The sequence below is a fragment of the Salmo salar genome, chromosome ssa05, assembly GCF_905237065.1.
Source record: "Salmo salar chromosome ssa05, Ssal_v3.1, whole genome shotgun sequence".
Lineage (NCBI taxonomy): Eukaryota > Metazoa > Chordata > Actinopteri > Salmoniformes > Salmonidae > Salmo > Salmo salar.
In genome coordinates, this window is record NC_059446.1 from 86065130 (window position 1) to 86085739 (window position 20610).

At 49.5% G+C, this 20610-nt stretch overlaps 1 protein-coding gene across 1 annotated transcript in view; it reads right to left on the reverse strand.

Moving 5' to 3' along the window:
• LOC106574054 (protein Jumonji) overlaps nucleotides 1–20610 on the reverse strand; it is a 181484-nt gene that overhangs the window by 77753 nt on the left and 83121 nt on the right. Inside the window, exon 5 of the mRNA XM_045719244.1 lies at nucleotides 6885–7076. Coding sequence (XP_045575200.1) covers nucleotides 6885–7076 — 192 coding nt within the window. The remainder of the gene's footprint in view (nucleotides 1–6884; nucleotides 7077–20610) is intronic.

Sequence of the window (20610 nt, forward strand, 5' to 3'; positions counted from 1 at the left end):
GCGGTGCTCTATATCTGCCTGAGGGAGCTGTATTTTACGCTAAGCAGTTGGCCTCCCGCCAGTGCAGCATATTAAAGTGTCCTACTTGGCACAAGCTCTAGCTGGGAGAAGTCTCTGGTTCCCTCAACGTGTGTAGGACCAACACTCTGGCTCCGGGTAACGTTTGGCTTTCCCACAGAGCACTTTTCAGCACCCACACACACACACACCCTCTGTATACAGTACACACACTCGCACACACAAACAAATGCTCTCACACACACTCATACACACAAACAAATGCTCTCACACACACTCATACACACAAACAAATGCTCACACACACATCCCTTCCTCAACTCTGGCCAGGCTGATTTAAGTGTATGTCCAACATGTAGACAAGCACTCCTCCTCCTCCTTCATCCATCCATCATAGTTGACAGAATAAACATGAGCTCAACTTTCTCCGTTTCTTGGAGTCTGGTTGCTCCAGGATTCCAGCTGAGTTGACGGCAGTCTCTGGTTTCACCCCCCCCCCCCCCTTCCATACATACTACTGACTGTCTGCACAAGACCTAGCATGTTCACATCCGTCCCAAGACACACTTCCTCAAACACTGTACTCCACTCTGGCTGTGTCCCAAATGGCAGACTATTACCTTTATAGTAACCAGGGCCCATAGGTCAAAAACTAAGGGCTCTGGTTAAAAGTAGTGCACTATTTAACCTTTATTTAACTAGGCAAGTCAGTTAAGAACAAATTCTTATTTTCAATGACAGCCTAGGAACAGTGGGTTAACTTCCTTGTTCAGGGACAGAACAACAGATTTTTACCTTGTCAGCTCGGGAATTCGATCTTGCAACCTTTCGGTTACTGGCCCAACGCTCTAACCACTAGGCTACCTGCCGGCTACCTGCCACACTATAGAGGGAATAGGCTGATGGGACCTGGTTAAACGTAGTGCACTATGAAGGGAATAGGGTGCCATTTGTGACTCGGACTCTGTAGGCCCATAGAACAACTGAGGGCAGAGGAGAGGAGGTCTATATGTGTCCAACCATAGGTTCTATATGGACCTCTATATGTCCAACCATAGGTTCTATATGGACCTCTATATGTCCAACCATAGGTTCTATATGGACCTCTATGTGTCCAACCATAGGTTCTATATGGACCTCTATGTGTCCAACCATAGGTTCTATATGGACCTCTATATGTCCAACCATAGGTTCTATATGGACCTCTATATGTCCAACCATAGGTTCTATATGGACCTCTATGTGTCCAACCATAGGTTCTATATGGAACTATATATGTCCAACCATAGGTTCTATATGGACCTCTATGTGTCCAACCATAGGTTCTATATGGACCTCTATATGTCCAACCATAGGTTCTATATGGACCTCTATGTGTCCAACCATAGGTTCTATATGGACCTCTATGTGTCCAACCATGGGTTCTATATGGACCTCTATATGTCCAACCATAGGTTCTATATGGACCTCTATATGTCCAACCATAGGTTCTATATGGACCTCTATGTGTCCAACCATAGGTTCTATATGGAACTCTATATGTCCAACCATAGGTTCTATATGGAACTCTATGTGTCCAACCATGGGTTCTATATGGACCTCTATGTGTCCAACCATGGGTTCTATATGGAACTCTATGTGTCCAACCATAGGTTCTATATGGACCTCTATGTGTCCAACCATAGGTTCTATATGGACCTCTATGTGTCCAACCATAGGTTCTATATGGAACTCTATATGTCCAACCATAGGTTCTATATGGACCTCTATGTGTCCAACCATAGGTTCTATATGGACCTCTATTTGTCCAACCATGGGTTCTATATAGAACTATATTTGTCCAACCATAGGTTCTATATGTACCTCTATATGTCCAACCATAGGTTATATATGGAACTCTATGTGTCCAACCATGGGTTCTATATGGACCTCTATGTGTCCAACCATAGGTTCTATATGGAACTCTATATGTCCAACCATGGGTTCTATATGGAACTCTATGTGTCCAACCATAGGTTCTATATGGAACTCTATATGTCCAACAATGGGTTCTATATGGACCTCTATGTGTCCAACCATAGGTTCTATATGGAACTCTATATGTCCAACCATAGGTTCTATATGGAACTATATATGTCCAACCATAGGTTCTATATGGAACTCTATATGTATACTGTACAAACATTGCTGCACCTTTAAGATGCATGGCCCTGGGTGAGGTCTGGGTGAGAGCTGCTGCTCCTTTAAGACCCATGGCCCTGGGTGAGAGCTGCTGCACCTTTAAGACCCATGGCCCTGGGTGAGAGCTGCTGCTCCTTTAAGACCCATGGCCCTGGGTGAGAGCTGCTGCACCTTTAAGACCCATGGCCCTGGGTGAGAGCTGCTGCTCCTTTAAGACCCATGGCCCTGGGTGAGGTCTGGGTGAGAGCTGCTGCTCCTTTAAGACCCATAGCCCTTTTGTGAGAGCTGCTGCTCCTTTAAGACCCATGGCCCTGGGTGAGGTCTGGGTGAGAGCTGCTGCTCCTTTAAGACCCATAGCCCTTTTGTGAGAGCTGCTGCTCCTTTAAGACCCATGGCCCTGGGTGAGGTCTGGGTGAGAGCTGCTGCACCTTTAAGACCTATGGCCCTGGGTGAGGTCTGGGTGAGAGCTGCTGCTCCTTTAAGACCCATGGCCCTGGGTGAGAGCTGCTGCACCTTTAAGACCCATGGCCCTGGGTGAGAGCTGCTGAACCTTTAAGACCCAGGCCCTGGGTGAGCTCTGGGTGAGGACTGTGTATACTTTGCTTCAGTTGAAGTGAATAACGCCTGGTGCTATGCATACAGGTTGTGTGTGTGTGTGTGTGTGTGTGTGTGTGTGTGTGTGTGTGTGTGTGTGTGTGTGTGTGTGTGTGTGTGTGTGTGTGTGTGTGTGTGTGTGTGTGTGTGTGTGTGTGTGTGTAAAGGGAGGATGATGGAGCTCTGTTTGTGGACGCGGATCATTGAGTACATGGTTTGTAGTGCACTACTTTTGGCCTGGGTCCTGGTTAAAAGTAGTGCACTATAGATTTGGGATGCTCCCCATCAACTCATGGTGTGAGAGGAGACAGAGCTGTAATTAACTAGGCTTCTTCTGATTGGTGAGGGAGAATTATACAGTATGGGCCTCTAGGCTCTGTTACTAGGTAGAGTAGAACGACGTCTGGGAAAGAGTGAGTGACGTAACTGGCTGACTGAGTTATTGTGAGCAAACCAAGCAAACGACTAAGTGAGTGAGTGAGTGAGTGAGTGAGTGAGTGAGTGAGTGACTGACTGACTGACTGACTGACTGACTGAACAAGAAGGTGAACAAAACAACATGGAGAGCAGTAGTGACTACCAAAACAACATGGAGATCAGTAGTGAGTACCAAAACAACATGGAGAGCAGTAGTGACTACCAAAACAACATGGAGATCAGTAGTGAGTACCAAAACAACATGGAGAGCAGTAGTGACTACCAAAACAACATGGAGATCAGTAGTGAGTACCAAAACAACATGGAGATCAGTAGTGAGTACTAAAACAACATGGTAGATCAGTAGTGACTACCAAAACAACATGGAGAGCAGTAGTGGGTACCAAAACAACATGGAGATCAGTAGTGACTACCAAAACAACATGGTAGATCAGTAGTGAGTACTAAAACAACATGGTAGATCAGTAGTGAGTACTAAAACAACATGGTAGATCAGTAGTGACTACCAAAACAACATGGTAGATCAGTAGTGAGTACCAAAACAACATGGAGATCAGTAGTGAGTACCAAAACAACATGGAGAGCAGTAGTGACTACCAAAACAACATGGAGATCAGTAGTGAGTACCAAAACAACATGGAGATCAGTAGTGAGTACTAAAACAACATGGTAGATCAGTAGTGACTACCAAAACAACATGGAGATCAGTAGTGGGTACCAAAACAACATGGAGAGCAGTAGTGACTACCAAAACAACATGGTAGATCAGTAGTGAGTACTAAAACAACATGGTAGATCAGTAGTGAGTACTAAAACAACATGGAGATCAGTAGTGAGTACCAAAACAACATGGAGAGCAGTAGTGACTACCAAAACAACATGGAGATCAGTAGTGAGTACCAAAACAACATGGAGATCAGTAGTGAGTACTAAAACAACATGGTAGATCAGTAGTGACTACCAAAACAACATGGAGATCAGTAGTGAGTACCAAAACAACATGGTAGATCAGTAGTGACTACCAAAACAACATGGAGATCAGTAGTGAGTACCAAAACAACATGGTAGATCAGTAGTGAGTACCAAAACAACATGGAGATCAGTAGTGTGTACCAAAACAACATGGTAGATCAGTAGTGAGTACCAAAACAACATGGTAGATCAGTAGTGACTACCAAAACAACATGGAGATCAGTAGTGACTACCAAAACAACATGGAGAGCAGTAGTGAGTACCAAAACAACATGGAGATCAGTAGTGGGTACCAAAACAACATGGTAGATCAGTAGTGAGTACCAAAACAAAAAGGAGATCAGTAGTGAGTACCAAAACAACATGGTAGATCAGTAGTGGGTACCAAAACAACATGATAGATCAGTAGTGGGTACCAAAACAACATGGTAGATCAGTAGTGTGTTCTAAAACAACATGGTAGATCAGTAGTGAGTACTAAAACAACATGGTAGATCAGTAGTGGGTACCGAAACAACATGGTAGATCAGTTGTGTGTACCAAAACAACATGGTAGATCAGTAGTGAGTACTAAAACAACATGGTAGAGCAGTAGTGACTACCAAAACAACATGGTAGATCAGTAGCGAGTACCAAAACAACATGGTAGATCAGTAGTGGGTACCAAAACAACCTGGTGGATCAGTAGTGACTACCAAAACAACATGGTAGATCAGTAGAGACTACCAAAACAACCTGGTGGATCAGTAGTGAGTACCAAAACAACATGGTAGAGCAGTAGTGACTACCAAAACAACCTGGTGGATCAGTAGTGAGTACCAAAACAACATGGTAGATCAGTAGAGACTACTAAAACAACATGGTAGATCAGTAGTGAGTACTAAAACAACATGGTAGATCAGTAGTGGGTACCAAAACAACATGGAGATCAGTAGTGAGTACTAAAACAACATGGAGATCAGTAGTGAGTACTAAAACAACATGGAGATCAGTAGTGAGTATCAAAACAACATGTTAGATCAGTAGTGACTACCAAAACAACATGGTAGATCAGTAGTGAGTACTAAAACAACATGGAGATCAGTAGTGAGTATCAAAACAACATGGTAGATCAGTAGTGAGTATCAAAACAACATGTTAGATCAGTAGTGACTACCAAAACAACATGGTAGATCAGTAGTGAGTACTAAAACAACATGGAGATCAGTAGTGAGTATCAAAACAACATGGAGATCAGTAGTGAGTACTAAAACAACATGGAGATCAGTAGTGAGTATCAAAACAACATGGAGAGCAGTAGTGACTACCAAAACAACATGGAGATCAGTAGTGAGTACCAAAACAACATGGTAGATCAGTAGTGACTACCAAAACAACATGGTAGATCAGTAGTGAGTACCAAAACAATATGGTAGATCAGTAGTGACTACCAAAACAACATGGTAGATCAGTAGTGGGTACTAAAACAACATGGTAGATCAGTAGTGGGTACCAAAACAACATGGTAGATCAGTTGTGGGTACCAAAACAAAAAGGAGATCAGTAGTGAGTACCAAAACAACATGGTAGATCAGTAGTGGGTACCAAAACAACATGATAGATCAGTAGTGGGTACCAAAACAACATGGTAGATCAGTAGTGTGTTCTAAAACAACATGGTAGATCAGTAGTGAGTACTAAAACAACATGGTAGATCAGTAGTGGGTACCGAAACAACATGGTAGATCAGTTGTGTGTACCAAAACAACATGGTAGATCAGTAGTGAGTACTAAAACAACATGGTAGAGCAGTAGTGACGACCAAAACAACATGGTAGATCAGTAGTGAGTACCAAAACAACATGGTAGATCAGTAGCGAGTACCAAAACAACATGGTAGATCAGTAGTGGGTACCAAAATAACCTGGTGGATCAGTAGTGACTACCAAAACAACATGGTAGATCAGTAGAGACTACCAAAACAACCTGGTGGATCAGTAGTGAGTACCAAAACAACATGGTAGAGCAGTAGTGACTACCAAAACAACATGGAGATCAGTAGTGACTACCAAAACAACATGGTAGATCAGTAGTGACTACCAAAACAACATGGTAGATCAGTAGTGATTACCAAAACAACATGGTAGATCAGTAGTGAGTACTAAAACAACATGGAGATCAGTAGTGAGTACTAAAACAACATGGAGATCAGTAGTGGGTACCAAAACAACATGGAGATCAGTAGTGAGTACTAAAACAACATGGAGATCAGTAGTGAGTACTAAAACAACATGGAGATCAGTAGTGAGTACTAAAACAACATGGAGATCAGTAGTGAGTACTAAAACAACATGGAGATCAGTAGTGAGTATCAAAACAACATGTTAGATCAGTAGTGACTACCAAAACAACATGGTAGATCAGTAGTGAGTACTAAAACAACATGGAGATCAGTAGTGAGTATCAAAACAACATGGTAGATCAGTAGTGAGTACCAAAACAACATGGAGATCAGTAGTGAGTACCAAAACAACATGGAGATCAGTAGTGAGTACCAAAACAACATGGAGATCAGTAGTGAGTACCAAAACAACATGGAGATCAGTAGTGACTACCAAAACAACATGGAGATCAGTTGTGTGTACCAAAACAACATGGAGATCAGTAGTGAGTATCAAAACAACATGTTAGATCAGTAGTACCATGTCCATTGGAGACCTTCTTCCCCGGCGTTGTTTTGTTTTTCCGCTGTGAGGACGGACAGGAAGTTGAGTTGTGGCTGTGAGCTGACATCCTGTCGTCACACTCCTCCTCTTCATCATCTTCATCCTCCAGATCCACATCATCCTGGGCACTCCCAAAGTACGCCATGTTGCCTGGCAACGCAGCCGAGCCTGAGAGGGAGGATGGGAGGGAGGAGAGTAGAGAGGGGGAGCACAGACAGAGGGATGGGCATGGAGGAAGAGAGGGACAGAGAGATGGAAACAGATGCCTTTAGAAAGGAGTCTGCAGCACACAACTGAACCGATATTACCACTAGCCGTAGCAACAAGAACATTCATTTATTGCAACTCAAAAGAATCAACACAATTTGACGTAGAGATACTCAACACAATGATGAAGACCTCTTATTGCAGTATGACAAGGTTTGAGGCCATTGTTGCCATGGAAAATGCCAGATGTGCTTCAATCATCCTCTGACCAGGAAATCAGCTGTCATTTTCTGTTTATTTTCCAATTCTACATGATTAATCAGCACCGTTGGGCGACACCCAGCAGGTGATCACACGGCAACACCGACACAGTGTGTTTAGTGCTTTACTCATCTCCTTCCACCCTGCCCACCTCCCTCCTCATCTCCATCCACACTACCCACCTCCCTAGTCATAGTTCCATCCATACTACCCACCTCCCTCCTCATCTCCATCCATACTACCCACCTCCCTCCTCATCTCCATCCACACTACCCACCTCCCTAGTCATAGTTCCATCCACCCTGCCCACCTCCCTCCTCATCTCCATCCACACTACCCACCTCCCTAGTCATAGTTCCATCCATACTACCCACCTCCCTCCTCATCTCCATCCATACTACCCACCTCCCTCCTCAACTCCATCCACACTACCCACCTCCCTCCTCAACTCCATCCACACTACCCACCTCCCTCCTCATCTCCATCCACACTACCCACCTCCCTCCTCAACTCCATCCACACTACCCACCTCCCTCCTCATCTCCATCCATACTACCCACCTCCGTCCTCATAGTTCCATCCATACTACCCACCTCCCTCCTCATCTCCATCCATACTACCCACCTCCGTCCTCATAGTTCCATCCATACTACCCACCTCCCTCCTCATCTCCATCCATACTACCCACCTCCGTCCTCATAGTTCCATCCATACTACCCACCTCCCTCCTCATCTCCATCCATACTACCCACCTCCCTCCTCATAGTTCCATCCATACTACCCACCTCCCTCCTCATCTCCATCCATACTACCCACCTCCGTCCTCATAGTTCCATCCATACTACCCACCTCCCTCCTCATCTCCATCCATACTACCCACCTCCCTCCTCATCTCCATCCATACTACCCACCTCCCTCCTCATCTCCATCCACACTACCCACCTCCCTCCTCATCTCCATCCATACTACCCACCTCCCTCCTCATAGTTCCATCCATACTACCCACTACCCTCCTCATAGTTGCATCCATACTACCCACCTCCCTCCTCATCTCCATCCACACTACCCACCTCCCTCCTCATCTCCATCCATACTACCCACCTCCCTCCTCATAGTTCCATCCATACTACCCACCTCCCTCCTCATAGTTCCATCCATACTACCCATCTCCCTCCTCATATTTTCCATCCATACTACCCACCTCCCTCCTCATAGTTCCATCCATACTACCCACCTCACTCCTCATAGTTCCATCCATACTACCCACCTCCCTCCTCATAGTTCCATCCATACTACCCACCACCCTCCTCATCTCCATCCATACTACCCACCTCCCTCATCTCCATCCACACTACCCACCTCCCTCCTCATCTCCATCCATACTACCCACCTCCGTCCTCATAGTTCCATCCATACTACCCACCTCCCTCCTCATCTCCATCCATACTACCCACCTCCCTCCTCATCTCCATCCATACTACCCACCTCCCTCCTCATCTCCATCCACACTACCCACCTCCCTCCTCATCTCCATCCATACTACCCACCTCCCTCCTCATAGTTCCATCCATACTACCCACCTCCCTCCTCATAGTTCCATCCATACTACCCACCTCCCTCCTCATCTCCATCCACACTACCCACCTCCCTCCTCATCTCCATCCATACTACCCACCTCCCTCCTCATAGTTCCATCCATACTACCCACCTCCCTCCTCATAGTTCCATCCACACTACCCACATCCCTCCTCATAGTTCCATCCATACTACCCACATCCCTCCTCATAGTTCCATCCATACTACCCACCTCCCTACTCATAGTTCCATCCATACTACCCACCTCCCTCCTCATAGTTCCATCCATATTACCCACCACCCTACTCATCTCCATCCACACTACCCACCTCCCTCCTCATATTTCCATCCATACTACCCACCTCCCTCCTCATAGTTCCATCCATACTACCCACCTCCCTCCTCATCTCCATCCACACTACCCACCTCCCTCCTCATAGTTCCATCCACACTACCCACCTCCCTCCTCATAGTTCCATCCATACTACCCACCTCCCTCCTCATAGTTCCATCCATACTACCCACCTCCCTCCTCATAGTTCCATCCATACTACCCACCTCCCTCCTCATAGTTCCATCCATACTACCCACCTCCCTCCTCATAGTTCCATCCATACTACCCACCACCCTCCTCATCTCCATCCATACCACCCACCTCCCTCCTCATCTCCATCCACACTACCCACCTCCCTCCTCATCTCCATCCATACTACCCACCTCCCTCCTCATAGTTCCATCCATACTACCCACCTCCCTCCTCATCTCCATCCATACTACCCACCTCCCTCCTCATCTCCATCCACACTACCCACCTCCCTCCTCATCTCCATCCACACTACCCACCTCGCTCCTCATAGTTCCATCCATACTACCCACCTCCCTCCTCATAGTTCCATCCATACTACCCACCTCCCTCCTCATAGTTCCATCCATACTACCCACCACCCTCCTCATCTCCATCCATACTACCCACCTCCCTCCTCACTCCATCCAACTACCCACCTCCCTCCTCACTCCATCCATACTACCCACCTCCCTCCTCATAGTTCCATCCATACTACCCACCTCCCCTCCTCATAGTTCCATCCACACTACCCACCTCCCTCCTCATAGTTCCATCCATACTACCCACCTCCCTCCTCATAGTTCCATCCACACTACCCACCTCCCTCCTCATAGTTACATCCATACTACCCACCTCCCTCCTCATAGTTCCATCCATACGACCCACCTCCCTCCTCATCTCCATCCATACTACCCACCACCCTCCTCATCTCCATCCATACTACCCACCTCCCTCCTCATCTCCATCCACACTACCCACCTCCCTACTCATAGTTCCATCCATACTACCCACCTCCCTCCTCATAGTTCCATCCATACAACCCACCTCCCTCCTCATAGTTCCATCCATACTACCCACCTCCCTCCTCATCTCCATCCACACTACCCACCTCCCTCCTCATATCCATCCATACTACCCACCTCCCTCCTTATGGTTCCATCCATACTACCCACCTCCCTCCTCATAGTTCCATCCATACTACCCACCTCCCTCCTCATAGTTCCACCCATACTACCCACCTCCCTCCTCATAGTTCCATCCATACTACCCACCTCCCTCCTAATAGTTCCATCCATACTACCCACCTCCCTCCTCATAGTTCCATCCACACTACCCACCTCCCTCCTCATAGTTCCATCCATACTACCCACCTCCCTCCTCATAGTTCCATCCACACTACCCACCTCCCTCCTCATAGTTCCATCCATACTACCCACCTCCCTCCTCATCTCCATCAACACTACCCACCTCCCTCCTCATAGTTCCATCCATACTACCCACCTCCCTCCTCATCTCCATCCATACTACCCACCTCCCTCCTCATAGTTCCATCCATACTACCCACCTCCCTCCTCATAGTTCCATCCACACTACCCACCTCCCTCCTCATAGTTCCATCCATACTACCCACCTCCCTCCTCATAGTTCCATCCACACTACCCACCTCCCTCCTCATCTCCATCCACACTACCCACCTCCCTCCTCATAGTTCCATCCATACTACCCACCTCCCTCCTCATAGTTCCATCCATACTAACCACCTCCCTCCTCATCTCCATCCATACTACACACCTCCCTCCTCATAGTTCCATCCATACTACCCACCTCCCTCCTCATAGTTCCATCCACACTACCCACATCCCTCCTCATAGTTCCATCCATACTACCCACCTCTCTCCTCATCTCCATCCACACTACCCACCTCCCTCCTCATAGTTCCATCCATATTACCCACCTCCCTCCTCATCGTTCCATCCATACTACCCACCTCCCTCCTCATCTCCATCCATACTACACACCTCCCTCCTCATAGTTCCATCCATACTACCAACCTCCCTCCTCATAGTTCCATCCACACTACCCACCTCCCTCCTCATCTCCATCCATACTACCCACCTCCCTCCTCATAGTTCCATCCATACTACCCACCTCCCTCATCAAAGTTCTATCCATTCTACCCACCTCCCTCCTCATAGTTCCATCCATACTACCCACCTCCCTCCTCATCTCCATCCATACTACCCACCTCCCTCCTCATAGTTCCATCCATACTACCCACCTCCCTCCTCATAGTTCCATCCATACTACCCACCTCCCTCCTCATAGTTCCATCCACACTACCCACCTCCCTCCTCATAGTTCCATCCATACTACCCTCTCCCTCCTCATAGTTCCATCCACACTACCCACCTCCCTCCTCATCTCCATCCATACTACCCACCTCCCTCCTCATAGTTCCATCCATACTACCCACCTCCCTCCTCATAGTTCCATCCACACTACCCACCTCCCTCCTCATAGTTCCATCCATACTACCCACCTCCCTCCTCATAGTTCCATCCATACTACCCACCTCCCTCCTCATAGTTCCATCCATACTACCCACCACCCTCCTCATCTCCATCCATACTACCCACCTCCCTCCTCATAGTTCCATCCATACTACCCACCTCCCTCCTCATCTCCATCCATACTACCCACCACCCTCCTCATAGTTCCATCCATACTACCCACCTCCCTCCTCATAGTTCCATCAATACTACCCACCTCCCTCCTCATAGTTCCATCCATATTACCCACCTCCCTCCTCATCTCCATCCATACTACCCACCTCCCTCCTCATCTCCATCCATACTACCCACCTCCCTCCTCAAGTTCCATCCATACTACCCACCTCCCTCCTCATAGTTCCATCCATACTACCCACCTTACCTCCCTCCTCATAGTTCCATCCATACTACCCACCTCCCTCCTCATAGTTCCATCCATTCTACCCACCTCCCTCCTCATCTCCATCCATACTACCCACCTCCCTCCTCATCTCCATCCATACTACCCACCTCCCTCCTCATCTCCATCCATACTACCCACCTCCCTCCTCATAGTTCCATCCATACTACCCACCTCCCTCCTCATAGTTCCATCCATACTACCCACCTCCCTCCTCATAGTTCCATCCATACTACCCACCTCCCTCCTCGTAGTTCCATCCATACTACCCACCTCCCTCCTCATAGTTCCATCCACACTACCCACCTCCCTCCTCTTAGTTCCATCCACAGTACCCACCTCCCTCCTCTTAGTTCCATCCACAGTACCCACCTCCCTCCTCATAGTTCCATCCATACTACCCACCTCCTTCCTCATCTCCATCCATACTACCCACCTCCCTCCTCATAGTTCCATCCACACTACCCACCTCCCTCCTCATCTCCATCCATACTACCCACCTCCCTCCTCATAGTTCCATCCATACTACCCACCTCCCTCCTCATAGTTCCATCCATACTACCCACCTCCCTCCTCATAGTTCCATCCACACTACCCACCTCCCTCCTCATCTCCATCCACACTACCCACCTCCCTCCTCATAGTTCCATCCATACTACCCACCTCCCTCCTCATAGTTCCATCCATACTACCCACCTCCCTCCTCATAGTTCCATCCATACTACCCACCTCCCTCCTCATAGTTCCATCCATACTACCCACCTCCCTCCTCATAGATCCATCCATACTACCCACCTCCCTCCTCATCTCCATCCATACTACCCACCTCCCTCCTCATCTCCATCCATACTACCCACCTCCCTCCTCATAGTTCCATCCATACTACCCACCTCCCTCCTCATAGTTCCATCCATACTACCCACCTACCTCCTCATAGTTCCATCCATACTACCCACCTCTCTCCTCATAGTTCCATCCATACTACCCACCTCCCTCCTCATAGTTCCATCCATACTACCCACCTCCCTCCTCATAGTTCCATCCATTCTACCCACCTCCCTCCTCATAGCTCCATCCATACTACCCACCTCCCTCCTCATAGTTTCATCCATACTACCCACCTCCCTCCTCATGCTCCATCCATACTACCCACCTCCCTCCTCATAGTTTCATCCATAATACCCACCTCCCTCCTCATGTTCCATCCATACTACCCACCTCCCTCCTCATAGTTCCATCCATACTACCCACCTCCCTCCTCGTAGTTCCATCCATACTACCCACCTCCCTCCTCATAGTTCCATCCACACTACCCACCTCCCTCCTCTTAGTTCCATCCACAGTACCCACCTCCCTCCTCAGCTCCATCCACAGTACCCACCTCCCTCCTCATAGTTCCATCCATACTACCCACCTCCCTCCTCATCTCCATCCATACTACCCACCTCCCTCCTCATAGTTCCATCCACACTACCCACCTCCCTCCTCATCTCCATCCATACTACCCACCTCCCTCCTCATAGTTCCATCCATACTACCCACCTCCCTCCTCATAGTTCCATCCATACTACCCACCTCCCTCCTCATAGTTCCATCCATACTACCCACCTCCCTCCTCATCTCCATCCATACTACCCACCTCCCTCCTCATAGTTCCATCCATACTACCCACCTCCCTCCTCATAGTTCCATCCATACTACCCACCTCCCTCCTCATAGTTCCATCCATACTACCCACCTCCCTCCTCATAGTTCCATCCATACTACCCACCTCCCTCCTCATAGATCCATCCATACTACCCACCTCCCTCCTCATAGTTCCATCCATACTACCCACCTCCCTCCTCATAGTTCCATCCATACTACCCACCTCCCTACTCATAGTTCCATCCATACTACCCACCTCCCTCCTCATAGTTCCATCCATATTACCCACCACCCTACTCATCTCCATCCACACTACCCACCTCCCTCCTCATATTTCCATCCATACTACCCACCTCCCTCCTCATAGTTCCATCCATACTACCCACCTCCCTCCTCATCTCCATCCACACTACCCACCTCCCTCCTCATAGTTCCATCCATACTACCCACCTCCCTCCTCATAGTTCCATCCATACTACCCACCTCCCTCCTCATAGTTCCATCCATACTACCCACCTCCCTCCTCATAGTTCCATCCATACTACCCACCTCCCTCCTCATAGTTCCATCCATACTACCCACCTCCCTCCTCATAGTTCCATCCATACTACCCACCACCCTCCTCATCTCCATCCATACCACCCACCTCCCTCCTCATCTCCATCCACACTACCCACCTCCCTCCTCATCTCCATCCATACTACCCACCTCCCTCCTCATAGTTCCATCCATACTACCCACCTCCCTCCTCATCTCCATCCATACTACCCACCTCCCTCCTCATCTCCATCCACACTACCCACCTCCCTCCTCATCTCCATCCACACTACCCACCTCGTCCTCATAGTTCCATCCATACTACCCACCTCCCTCCTCATAGTTCCATCCATACTACCCACCTCCCTCCTCATAGTTCCATCCATACTACCCACCTCCCTCCTCATAGTTCCATCCATACTACCCACCACCCTCCTCATCTCCATCCATACTACCCACCTCCCTCCTCATCTCCATCCACACTACCCACCTCCTCCTCATCTCCATCCATACTACCCACCTCCCTCCTCATAGTTCCATCCATACTACCCACCTCCCTCCTCATAGTTCCATCCACACTACCCACCTCCCTCCTCATAGTTCCATCCATACTACCCACCTCCCTCCTCATAGTTCCATCCACACTACCCACCTCCCTCCTCATAGTTCCATCCATACTACCCACCTCCCTCCTCATAGTTCCATCCATACTACCCACCTCCCTCCTCATCTCCATCCATACTACCCACCACCCTCCTCATCTCCATCCATACTACCCACCTCCCTCCTCATCTCCATCCACACTACCCACCTCCCTACTCATAGTTCCATCCATACTACCCACCTCCCTCCTCATAGTTCCATCCATACAACCCACCTCCCTCCTCATAGTTCCATCCATACTACCCACCTCCCTCCTCATCTCCATCCACACTACCCACCTCCCTCCTCATATCCATCCATACTACCCACCTCCCTCCTTATGGTTCCATCCATACTACCCACCTCCCTCCTCATAGTTCCATCCATACTACCCACCTCCCTCCTCATAGTTCCATCCATACTACCCACCTCCCTCCTCATAGTTCCATCCATACTACCCACCTCCCTCCTAATAGTTCCATCCATACTACCCACCTCCCTCCTCATAGTTCCATCCACACTACCCACCTCCCTCCTCATAGTTCCATCCATACTACCCACCTCCCTCCTCATAGTTCCATCCACACTACCCACCTCCCTCCTCATAGTTCCATCCATACTACCCACCTCCTCCTCATCTCCATCAACACTACCCACCTCCCTCCTCATAGTTCCATCCATACTACCCACCTCCCTCCTCATCTCCATCCATACTACCCACCTCCCTCCTCATAGTTCCATCCATACTACCCACCTCCCTCCTCATAGTTCCATCCACACTACCCACCTCCCTCCTCATAGTTCCATCCATACTACCCACCTCCCTCCTCATAGTTCCATCCACACTACCCACCTCCCTCCTCATCTCCATCCACACTACCCACCTCCCTCCTCATAGTTCCATCCATACTACCCACCTCCCTCCTCATAGTTCCATCCATACTACCCACCTCCCTCCTCATAGTTCCATCCATACTACCCACCTCCCTCCTCGTAGTTCCATCCATACTACCCACCTCCCTCCTCATAGTTCCATCCACACTACCCACCTCCCTCCTCTTAGTTCCATCCACAGTACCCACCTCCCTCCTCTTAGTTCCATCCACAGTACCCACCTCCCTCCTCATAGTTCCATCCATACTACCCACCTCCTTCCTCATCTCCATCCATACTACCCACCTCCCTCCTCATAGTTCCATCCACACTACCCACCTCCCTCCTCATCTCCATCCATACTACCCACCACCCCTCCTCATCTCCATCCATACTACCCACCTCCTCCTCATCTCCATCCACACTACCCACCTCCCTCCTCATCTCCATCCATACTACCCACCTCCTCCTCATAGTTCCATCCATACTACCCACCTCCCTCCTCATAGTTCCATCCACACTACCCACCTCCTCCTCATAGTTCCATCCATACTACCCACCTCCCTCCTCATAGTTCCATCCACACTACCCACCTCCCTCCTCATAGTTCCATCCATACTACCCACCTCCCTCCTCATAGTTCCATCCATACTACCCACCTCCCTCCTCATAGTTCCATCCATACTACCCACCTCCCTCCTCGTAGTTCCATCCATACTACCCACCTCCCTCCTCATAGTTCCATCCACACTACCCACCTCCCTCCTCTTAGTTCCATCCACAGTACCCACCTCCCTCCTCTTAGTTCCATCCACAGTACCCACCTCCCTCCTCATAGTTCCATCCATACTACCCACCTCCTTCCTCATCTCCATCCATACTACCCACCTCCCTCCTCATAGTTCCATCCACACTACCCACCTCCCTCCTCATCTCCATCCATACTACCCACCTCCCTCCTCATAGTTCCATCCATACTACCCACCTCCCTCCTCATAGTTCCATCCATACTACCCACCTCCCTCCTCATAGTTCCATCCACACTACCCACCTCCCTCCTCATCTCCATCCACACTACCCACCTCCCTCCTCATAGTTCCATCCATACTACCCACCTCCCTCCTCATAGTTCCATCCATACTACCCACCTCCCTCCTCATAGTTCCATCCATACTACCCACCTCCCTCCTCATAGTTCCATCCATACTACCCACCTCCCTCCTCATAGATCCATCCATACTACCCACCTCCCTCCTCATCTCCATCCATACTACCCACCTCCCTCCTCATCTCCATCCATACTACCCACCTCCCTCCTCATAGTTCCATCCATACTACCCACCTCCCTCCTCATAGTTCCATCCATACTACCCACCTCCCTCCTCATAGTTCCATCCATACTACCCACCTCTCTCCTCATCTCCATCCATACTACCCACCTCCCTCCTCATAGTTCCATCCATACTACCCACCTCCTCCTCATAGTTCCATCCATTCTACCCACCTCCCTCCTCATCTCCATCCATACTACCCACCTCCCTCCTCATCTCCATCCATACTACCCACCTCCCTCCTCATCTCCATCCATACTACCCACCTCCCTCCTCATAGTTCCATCCATACTACCCACCTCCCTCCTCATAGTTCCATCCATACTACCCACCTCCCTCCTCATAGTTCCATCCATACTACCCACCTCCCTCCTCGTAGTTCCATCCATACTACCCACCTCCCTCCTCATAGTTCCATCCACACTACCCACCTCCCTCCTCTTAGTTCCATCCACAGTACCCACCTCCCTCCTCTTAGTTCCATCCACAGTACCCACCTCCTCCTCATAGTTCCATCCATACTACCCACCTCCTTCCTCATCTCCATCCATACTACCCACCTCCTCCTCATAGTTCCATCCACACTACCCACCTCCCTCCTCATCTCCATCCATACTACCCACCTCCTCCTCATAGTTCCATCCATACTACCCACCTCCCTCCTCATAGTTCCATCCATACTACCCACCTCCCTCCTCATAGTTCCATCCACACTACCCACCTCCCTCCTCATCTCCATCCACACTACCCACCTCCCTCCTCATAGTTCCATCCATACTACCCACCTCCTCCTCATAGTTCCATCCATACTACCCACCTCCCTCCTCATAGTTCCATCCATACTACCCACCTCCCTCCTCATAGTTCCATCCATACTACCCACCTCCCTCCTCATAGATCCATCCATACTACCCACCTCCCTCCTCATAGTTCCATCCATACTACCCACCTCCCTCCTCATAGTTCCATCCATACTACCCACCACCCTACTCATAGTTCCATCCATACTACCCACCTCCCTCCTCATAGTTCCATCCATATTACCCACCACCCTACTCATCTCCATCCACACTACCCACCTCCCTCCTCATATTTCCATCCATACTACCCACCTCCCTCCTCATAGTTCCATCCATACTACCCACCTCCCTCCTCATCTCCATCCACACTACCCACCTCCCTCCTCATAGTTCCATCCACACTACCCACCTCCCTCCTCATAGTTCCATCCATACTACCCACCTCCCTCCTCATAGTTCCATCCATACTACCCACCTCCCTCCTCATAGTTCCATCCATACTACCCACCTCCCTCCTCATAGTTCCATCCATACTACCCACCTCCCTCCTCATAGTTCCATCCATACTACCCACCACCCTCCTCATCTCCATCCATACCACCCACCTCCCTCCTCATCTCCATCCACACTACCCACCTCCCTCCTCATCTCCATCCATACTACCCACCTCCCTCCTCATAGTTCCATCCATACTACCCACCTCCTCCTCATCTCCATCCATACTACCCACCTCCCTCCTCATCTCCATCCACACTACCCACCTCCCTCCTCATCTCCATCCACACTACCCACCTCGCTCCTCATAGTTCCATCCATACTACCCACCTCCCTCCTCATAGTTCCATCCATACTACCCACCTCCCTCCTCATAGTTCCATCCATCCTACCCACCTCCCTCCTCATAGTTCCATCCATACTACCCACCACCCTCCTCATCTCCATCCATACTACCCACCTCCTCCTCATCTCCATCCACACTACCCACCTCCCTCCTCATCTCCATCCATACTACCCACCTCCCCTCCTCATAGTTCCATCCACACTACCCACCTCCCTCCTCATAGTTCCATCCACACTACCCACCTCCCTCCTCATAGTTCCATCCATACTACCCACCTCCCTCCTCATAGTTCCATCCACACTACCCACCTCCCTCCTCATAGTTCCATCCATACTACCCACCTCCCTCCTCATAGTTCCATCCATACTACCCACCTCCCTCCTCATCTCCATCCATACTACCCACCACCCTCCTCATCTCCATCCATACTACCCACCTCCCTCCTCATCTCCATCCACACTACCCACCTCCCTACTCATAGTTCCATCCATACTACCCACCTCCCTCCTCATAGTTCCATCCATACAACCCACCTCCCTCCTCATAGTTCCATCCATACTACCCACCTCCCTCCTCATCTCCATCCACACTACCCACCTCCCTCCTCATATCCATCCATACTACCCACCTCCCTCCTTATGGTTCCATCCATACTACCCACCTCCCCTCCTCATAGTTCCATCCATACTACCCACCTCCCTCCTCATAGTTCCATCCATACTACCCACCTCCCTCCTCATAGTTCCATCCATACTACCCACCTCCCTCCTAATAGTTCCATCCATACTACCCACCTCCCTCCTCATAGTTCCATCCACACTACCCACCTCCCTCCTCATAGTTCCATCCATACTACCCACCTCCCTCCTCATAGTTCCATCCACACTACCCACCTCCCTCCTCATAGTTCCATCCATACTACCCACCTCCCTCCTCATCTCCATCAACACTACCCACCTCCCTCCTCATAGTTCCATCCATACTACCCACCTCCCTCCTCATCTCCATCCATACTACCCACCTCCCTCCTCATAGTTCCATCCATACTACCCACCTCCCTCCTCATAGTTCCATCCACACTACCCACCTCCCTCCTCATAGTTCCATCCATACTACCCACCTCCCTCCTCATAGTTCCATCCACACTACCCACCTCCCTCCTCATCTCCATCCACACTACCCACCTCCCTCCTCATAGTTCCATCCATACTACCCACCTCCCTCCTCATAGTTCCATCCATACTACCCACCTCCCTCCTCATAGTTCCATCCATACTACCCACCTCCCTCCTCGTAGTTCCATCCATACTACCCACCTCCCTCCTCATAGTTCCATCCACACTACCCACCTCCCTCCTCTTAGTTCCATCCACAGTACCCACCTCCCTCCTCTTAGTTCCATCCACAGTACCCACCTCCCTCCTCATAGTTCCATCCATACTACCCACCTCCTTCCTCATCTCCATCCATACTACCCACCTCCCTCCTCATAGTTCCATCCACACTACCCACCTCCCTCCTCATCTCCATCCATACTACCCACCACCCTCCTCATCTCCATCCATACTACCCACCTCCCTCCTCATCTCCATCCACACTACCCACCTCCCTCCTCATCTCCATCCATACTACCCACCTCCCTCCTCATAGTTCCATCCATACTACCCACCTCCCTCCTCATAGTTCCATCCAC